The sequence below is a fragment of the Engystomops pustulosus genome, chromosome 7 (assembly GCF_040894005.1).
Source record: "Engystomops pustulosus chromosome 7, aEngPut4.maternal, whole genome shotgun sequence".
NCBI lineage: Eukaryota > Metazoa > Chordata > Amphibia > Anura > Leptodactylidae > Engystomops > Engystomops pustulosus.
Window position 1 is genome coordinate 179,980,662 of NC_092417.1, and position 9,125 is coordinate 179,989,786.

Below are 9,125 nucleotides of genomic sequence, written 5' to 3' on the forward strand. Positions count from 1 at the left end.
ACATTACTTATCCTGTACTGATCCTGAGTTACATCCTGTATTATACCCCAGAGCTGCACTCACTATTCTGCTGCTGGTGCAGTCACTGTGTACATACATGACATTACTTATCCTGTACTGATCCTGAGTTACATCCTGTATTATACCCCAGAGCTGCACTCACTATTCTGCTGGTGCAGTCACTGTGTACATACATGACATTACTTATCCTGTACTGATCCTGAGTTACATCCTGTATTATACCCCAGAGCTGCACTCACTATTCTGCTGCTGGTGCAGTCACTGTGTACATACATGACATTACTTATCCTGTACTGATCCTGAGTTACATCCTGTATTATACCCCAGAGCTGCACTCACTATTCTGCTGGTGCAGTCACTGTGTACATACATGACATTACTTATCCTGTACTGATCCTGAGTTACATCCTGTATTATACCCCAGAGCTGCACTCACTATTCTGCTGCTGGTGCAGTCACTGTGTACATACATGACATTACTTATCCTGTACTGATCCTGAGTTACATCCTGTATTATACTCCAGAGCTGCACTCACTATTCTGCTGCTGGTGCAGTCACTGTGTACATACATGACATTACTTATCCTGTACTGATCCTGAGTTACATCCTGTATTATACCCCAGAGCTGCACTCACTATTCTGCTGCTGGTGCAGTCACTGTGTACATACATGACATTACTTATCCTGTACTGATCATGAGTTACATCCTGTATTATACTCCAGAGCTGCACTCACTATTCTCCTGCTGGTGCAGTCACTGGGGCACATTTACTAATGGTCCACGGACCGCGATTCAGTTGGGTTTTCCAGAATATTTCTGTTTTGTGCCGAATTGCCCCGGGTTTTTTGGCACAGGCGATCGGATTGTGGCGCATCGGCAACTTGCACGCGACAGAAATCGGGGGCGTGGCTGTCGGACAACCGGACGGATTCGGAAAAACCGTGGAAAATAAAAAACAAAATGTTTCGCAAGATCAGCACTCACATGCAGCGGGAAGAAGAAGGTGAACTCCGGTGGACCTCAGTAGGGGAAGCGACGGATGCAGGACAACTCACCGGGGGATCGCGACAGGACCGGGTAAGTAAATGAGCCCCACTGTGTACATACACGACATTACTTATAGTTTCCCATCAGTCTTTAGCTCTGGTGACATCTGTATGGCTTTGCGGGCTAATCCTCAGAGCGCTGGTAGTAGTATTATATTAAGCAGTAAGTAGTCGGCAGTAGATGGACATGGGGCAGGATTGGGCCGGGGGTGGCCGCGCTCCGCATGTCCTCGCCCATAGGGGTCACATTGCAGATATTCGGGGCGGTGGATCCGGCTAATATGAGGACAGATGGAAGATTTATTGCTATCAGGTTACAAGATTCAAGTCATATGTGCAAATCCCACAACATGAATCTGGGAGGGGGGACGGGGTGCTACGGGGGGGGGGGGGGGGCACATACATCCCAAACCTTAATTTCACCTACACGGCTGATTTCTTGGCTTTGGCTTTAATCACGGCGGCTGTAATCTCCGGATCTGAGGAGACGATGCAATCTAGTCCTGGATGTGAATTATTCCTGGATGCCTCCAGCTTATACCTCTAATAGTTATGTCTCGCAGTATTAACCTCCAGGCATCTGTCTACAATCAGGTCAGAGGGAAATGTCTCATCAGGGATGGGGGAGGCCCATCACCAAACGTCAGGTATCACCGGTCCATTATAGAGAAGTACTGACCTGTACTGAGGGGAATAAAGCACTTAGGGTGAGATAGAAACCTTGTGCTATCTCCTGCAGCCTCTGTCTGTATCTCTCCTCTATCACTAGCATCAGTAGGGTCCTATATGACATTATAGAAAATCACGGACCTCTACTGAGGGCTATAAAGTGGTTGCTGAAATTAACGGTAAGTTTCTATCTCACCACAAGTGCTTTATTCCCATTATCACTTCTCTATAATGTCCTATATGATCCTGCTGATGTCTCTTAGCAGCTGAGGGCCACAGATAGAGGCTGCTATAATTAAAAGTAAGTTTCTGTGCCCCTCATTTGCTGATAAGAGACTTCAGCAGAGTCATTTAGGAGTGGTAATAGGAATAAAGCACTTGTGGTGAGATAGAAACTTCTTCCAGCAGCCTCTGTCTGTGCCAGTGTCTCTCCTCTATCACTCAGAAGCATCAGCAGGATCATATAGGACATTATAGAGCAGTACTGACCTGTGCTGAGGGGAATAAAGCACTTGGGGTGAGATAGAAACTTCCTATTATCCCCTGCAGCCTTTCTCTGTGTCTGTATCTCTCCTCTATCACTCGGAAGCATTAGCAGGACCACACACGACATTATAGAGAAGTATTGACCTGTGCTGAGGGGAATAAAGCACTTGGGGTAAGATAGAAACTTCCTATTATCCCCTGCAGCCTTTCTCTGTGTCTGTATCTATAGGACATTATAGAGAAGTACTGACCTGTACTGAGGGCAATAAAGCACTTGAGGCGAGATAGAGACTACTGAAATCAACAGTAAGTTTCCATCTGTTCCTCTCATCTGCTGTTTAGAAGCATCAACAGGACATTACAGAGAAGTAATAGTGTAAATAAAGCACTTGGGGTGAGATAGAAGATTACTATTAGTTTCAGCAGCCTCTGTCTGTGTCCCTGCTCTATCACTCAGTGGCATCAGCAGGATCACATAGGACATTATAGAGCAGGACCGACCTGTACTGATGGGGGATAAAGCACTTGGGGTTAGATAGAAAACTAACCATTATCCCCAGCAGCCTCTGTCTGTGCCCCCTATCTTTCATGCCCCATATACTATAGTTATGTCATAGGAGGAATCTTGGGGATCCCAGTTTCCTCTTTCAAAAAGTTGTGCCTCTAATTCTAAGTGAGGGAAAGTAGTCATCCTGTAAGTAGATGTGTGACCCCTTATCTAGGCTCAGTTGGGTTTGGATCTTTGATGGGGCAATCATGAGGGGCAAATATACCAAACACATCTGATAGAGCTCTACCCCTTTTCAATACCTTCACAAAGTGTTAGGACCTGCACTGATCACTTGGAGACTTGTCTGTGTTTCCCTACAGCTCCCCCACAGGATAAATGGGGTATTACACAGTTTCCATTGAAAACAGAATATTATCAGTGTAATACTGGGCAGGATGGGTCCTCCAGAGCGATAGACGCCTCATTCTACAGGGCAGCAGCTCCCTAAACTCAAAATTCACTCACACGATATATAACAATGGGTTTACCAACTCAAATTATCACTTTTGAGGAATTGATGTAGATTGATCCCTGAGGATGTAGATGGAAGCGAGTGGATCTCTGACTCCCTGATATGTGGAAATCCTCCCAGATTAAGGATTACACGGATACACGACATAGAGATTGTGGTCGTATCTGATTACGGAGCCCTGGGGCGCGATCGTTTCATCTCCTCCATGTGATAATTACAACTCGGTGGCATCAGCTAGAAAGTATTCCTATGTGAAGCATGCGGCCGGCCACCAGGTATCGGATACTCATCCTGACTCATCGGGTTTCCTAGAGATAAGCCTTAGCGACCCTGTAACTGGAGCCCCCAACATGGCCGCCTCCTGGTCCCCACGGCCCTCATGCATTAAGCATGGACATTACTGGCCCTTCCTGGGTCTCTACAGAACTGCTGACTCACATCATTGGGGGCAATTTAGGAAATAATAACATAGGATTAATAATTCAGTGTCAGGAAGGAACTCGTAAAGCAAGTTAACCGAGAGGAACAGCAGCGGATAAAAAGTCAAAGGCCAAAAACTAGAAACAAAACATATGAAAGGGCAGAATACAAAAAATGTATAAAACAAAGATATAAAAGGAGCCAAAAAAAAGAATGAAAAGATAAAAAAACCCTCAAACAAATAGACTAAAATATAGAAGAGAAAATATAACAACAAATAGGAAGAAGCACCAAAATGATGTAAAATAAAAGTCCAAAACTAAAAGGCTGAATATATATATAAAATATATAAAACGCATGAAAGTTAAAAAAAATATAATATGTCAAATCGAAACAAGGCAAAAATATAAAACAGGAATTGGAAATACCAATAAAAAAACATATACTAGGGAAAAAAAAATTGTGGATCAAAGGTCATTCGTTTTATTTTGCCTAAAGCTTCATTTATGCAGGTTTTTAGGATAAATTGAAGACATTATTATCACGATAGAGGCGGTCCCCTACTTAAGAACACTCGACTTACATACGACCCCTAGTTACAGACAGACCTCTGGATATTAGTAATTTATTGTACTTTCGTCCTAGGTTACAATAATCAGCTATAACAGTTATCACAGGCGTCTGTAATGAAGCTTTAGTGTTAATATTGATTCTTATGACAACCCAACATCCAATTGTCACAGAGACCAAAAAAGTTCTGGCTGGGATTACAATGATAAAACATACAGTTCCGACTTACATACAAATTCAACTTAAGAACAAACCTACAGACCCTATCTTGTACGTAACCCGGGGAACTGCCTGTATTCACAAAAATGAACACAAATCAATCAAAATGTAACACGAACTATGAACCATTTTACAGAATTTTCACAAATCTCACAACAATAGAATAAGGAACACAACTTATTGACACTTTCCCAAAGTTTTTTAGTGTAAAATTATGGCCTTACAGCTAAATTTTTGTTTGTATATGTCCCCTACGATTTGTAAAGCGCTACGGAATATGATGGCGACATATATATATTTATAAAGGTTATTACGACATCTTTCATTTTTTGAGCAAAACTTTGTGATTTTTGTTGTTCTATCTCCCCACCGCACGTGGTGATAAAAGTGACCAACGGGAAATTCACAATTATAAAACATTTCTGGAAAATTTCTCATTTTTTTTTTTGTGATCAAAACAGCAAATTTTGTCGAACTGACTCATAGTTGGTTAAGATTTCGGACAATCTTAATTCAATTTACATTGAGCAAAAAACCCTCTTTGAAACCTTTTGCACCCAAATTTGTTACTTAATTCTTTGATTTAAAAAAATTTAATTTCATGCAATTTTGCTGCACGTTTTCCAGTAAATTTCCGGCAGTTGATCCGTTTCTCCGATAATCGCAGCGCAATCAGGTGGAATCAATCACCCTGCATATTATTATTATTATTATTATTATTATTATTGAATTATTGATTTAGAAATTTAGATTTTTATGGGGTAAATCTCAACCTTTAAAAGATATTTTCCAAAAAATGTCCATAAAAACGTATACAATCCCCCAACCTGTAATACTAACAATTATTTTTTTTATCTCCTTTCTAAAGTTTGAGAAATACGGTAAATTATAAAAAAACTTCCGATAGTTAAGATTTGACTTGACAAACATTCTACTTGTTGATAATTTGGCCAAATGTTAATAAAGCTTCAATGTAACTTTTGCTGTTTTGGTGACATTGTTGTCAATGTCCAGTTGGTTACATCAGAATCTCCAGCAGACAATGCAGTCATCTACCTCGAGGACACAGTTACCAGTCACATGAACAATCTCTGAAGCCCCCCTCCCCGAAAATAACTTTAAAAAAAACCGAGGGGAAGGACAGAAAGTTTCTGGAGGCACCTGCCCCTGTAGGTGCCATGTACTGACCTGCAGCTGACCACACGTCCTTGGTAGGAGGGTCCTCATGGTCAGCGGGCTCCTTCTCATCCATCCTGAGGCTTCGCCGGGTTGAGTCACGGCTAGAGATCTCCGAGTCTCCTTTTTTAGGGCTTTTATGAAAAGTAAACAGTTGTCACATTTCACGTGTCGAGTCCCCACCCTCCTGTGCACCTCTGCGGATGACTAGGAGGACGCTGGAGGGGCAGGAGCTGTGACTCCAGTAACATAGGGCTGTACACACCCTATGGACAACACCTTGAAGAAGAGGCAGGTCCCAGGAGCAGACACTGACCCTTCCGCCCTCCTGGCAGGTGTCTCAGACCTTCTCCTCCATCCTGGTGCCCCCCTGTGTGCCGGTCCTCCTCTGCCGCTCTCCAGGCACTTTTCAGAGGACTCAGCAGAATCTTTATGTCAGGGAGGGGGGAGAGGAGTTGCTCTGTGTCAGGGCAATGAGATCCGCAGCCACCACTCTGATAAATATTTAGACAGGACCCCAGTGAGAGGATCCTCTCCAAACATTTGTCTCTCGCCTCATTGTCTCCTGTAGCAACCTCTGCAGCACCACTTCTTAAATGTAGCAGAGCCGAGTTTGTCACTTGGTACAATCTGTAGATATTGTGATGATATTTAGGTGCATAGGACAGGGGTGGAATTAGATGGGACTAACAACACACATGTGCTGGGTGCCAGGGGGTGCCAGGGACAAGGTATTAACTTATGGAATTTAGGGTATTAATTAATTGACATAATATTTAGCCGTAGACCTGGCTACAAGAGCGCAATATTTACATTGAATTGATGACTTAAAGGGCATCACCTATCAGCGGCTCCGCAGTGCAGCCACAGGGGGCAGTGTTTGTATCCAGACAACCATAGAGAGGAATTATCAATTTATTTATCTATCTATCTATCATCTATGTATATATCATCTAATTATGTGTTTATCTCATATCTATCATTTATCTAATTATCTATATCATATCAATTTATCTATCTCCTATCTATCTATCTATCTATCTATCTATCTATCTCCTATCTATCTATCTATCTATCTATCTATCTATCTATCTATCTATCTATCTCCTATCTATCTCCTATCTATCTATCTATCTATCTATCTATCTATCTATCTATCTATCTATCTATCTATCTCCTATCTATCTATCTATCTATCTATCTATCTAGAAGCAAAAAAGTGGCAGCACTCCAAGGAATCGTGGAAAAAAATGTGAGGTTTATTCCATCTCTAGCAACGTTTCAGCTGTTAATCAGCCTTTGTTCAGCTGATTAACAGCTGAAACGTTGCTAGAGATGGAATAAACCTCACATTTTTTTCCACGATTCCTTGGAGTGCTGCCACTTTTTTGCTTCTATATCTACACTCTTTGGGTAAGAGTATTGGGATAGCACCCGTCTGAACCCTTTTTTTCCTGAAGGCTGTGCTGCTTTGCAATTTTTGTTTGTTTATCTATCTATCTATCTATCTATCTCCTATCTATCTATCTATCTATCTATCTATCTCCTATCTATCTATCTATCTATCTCCTATCTATCTATCTATCTATCTCCTATCTATCTATCTATCTATCTATCTCCTATCTATCTATCTATCTATCTATCTATCTCCTATCTATCTATCTATCTATCTATCTATCTATCTATCTATCTCCTATCTATCTCCTATCTATCTATCTATCTATCTATCTCCTATCTATCTATCTATCTATCTATCTCCTATCTATCTATCTATCTATCTATCTATCTATCTAAATAAAGTAAAAAGCGGGCAGCACTCCATGGTTCAAAATTTCAAAATAAAAGGTGAACTTTATTGAACAAGTGGCGACGTTTCGGTGTGTAACACCTTCATCAAGCTTGATGAAGGTGTTACACACCGAAACGTCGCCACTTGTTCAATAAAGTTCACCTTTTATTTTGAAATTTTGAACCATGGAGTGCTGCCCGCTTTTTACTTTATTTAGCTACAAGAGGATCAAGCCAGACCCTTTGGGGGCGCTGCACCCCTCCTTATTAGGAGTCCATAAGATTGTGCTGACTTGGATTTCACTTCTTCTATATCTATCTATCTATCTATCTCCTATCTATCTATCTATCTATCTCCTATCTATCTATCTATCTCCTATCTATCTATCTATCTATCTCCTATCTATCTATCTCCTATCTATCTATCTATCTATCTATCTATCTATCTCATATCTATCTCCTATCTATCTATCTCCTATCTATCTATCTATCTATCTATCTCCTATCTATCTATCTATCTATCTATCTATCTATCTCCTATCTATCTCCTATCTATCTATCTATCTATCTATCTGCTATCTATCTATCTATCTATCTCCTATCTATCTATCTATCTATCTATCTATCTCCTATCTATCTATCTATCTATCTATCTATCTATCTATCTATCTATCTATCTATCTCCTATCTATCTATCTATCTCCTATCTATCTATCTATCTCCTATCTATCTATCTATCTATCTCCTATCTATCTATCTCCTATCTATCTATCTATCTATCTATCTATCTCATATCTATCTCCTATCTATCTATCTCCTATCTATCTATCTATCTATCTATCTCCTATCTATCTATCTATCTATCTATCTATCTATCTCCTATCTATCTCCTATCTATCTATCTATCTATCTATCTGCTATCTATCTATCTATCTATCTCCTATCTATCTATCTATCTATCTATCTATCTCCTATCTATCTCCTATCTATCTATCTATCTATCTATCTATCTATCTATCTATCTATCTATCTCCTATCTATCTATCCTATATATTTACGTCTATCACCTATCTTTCTATTGATCTCTTATCTAGCTAGCTCTCAGTTATCCCTTTGTCCCAGTGCACACAGCAGGTTTCTGGTGTCACTAGACGTCTCTGGCGCTGTGGTGACACCGGTTTTCCTCTGTCGCCGGGTCTGGCTGTGATTTTCTGCAGACGCTGGATGTTGTGTATTGTGTGGGGCAGGTGGATATATGGAAGGATAAAAGCTTTGTGTATGAAGCGTGACAGTCCTGTCTCAGTCTTGAATATCTGTACGTCATTTCGTGAGCAAACACATGGATGTATCAGACGTATTTGTGTATGTGTGCGCCATTGTGTATAGCAGAATAAACTGCGGGGGGTAGAGGGGGGGCTTTTACTTTTTACGGCTTCGTATTTCTCATGCGTCAATCAGACATTAATACCTGGCTGTTTTGTCTGGGAGCGGGCGGCCCGGCTCATGGCGCCGGTGTGTATACCATTAAGCGCAGTCCCTGATGTCGCCGTGTCCGTAGGGTAAGCACAATAAATCCTTCTGCGCTGCCGGTGCTCCCCCATAACCTGACCTTGTGTGAGCGCGGGGATCTGTGAGGGACAGGAGCAGCTGCCGGGTGCAGATCTGAGATTTAAAGGTCACTACAAGATGTTTATCATTCTCTCTAA

General features: G+C 41.2%; 1 protein-coding gene across 3 annotated transcripts in view; it reads right to left on the reverse strand.

Annotated features, from left to right (window-relative positions):
• ANO1 (anoctamin 1) overlaps positions 1–5,787 on the reverse strand; it is a 142,165-nt gene extending 136,378 nt beyond the window's left edge. Inside the window, exon 1 of one of the 3 annotated variants that reach the window (XM_072119128.1) lies at positions 5,644–5,787. In XM_072119128.1, coding sequence (XP_071975229.1) covers positions 5,644–5,707 — 64 coding nt within the window. In that variant the 5' untranslated portion in view covers positions 5,708–5,787. The remainder of the gene's footprint in view (positions 1–5,643) is intronic. The other 2 variants (XM_072119125.1, XM_072119123.1) reach the window with 2 other exon arrangements.
• Positions 5,788–9,125: the final 3,338 nt, after the last annotated feature.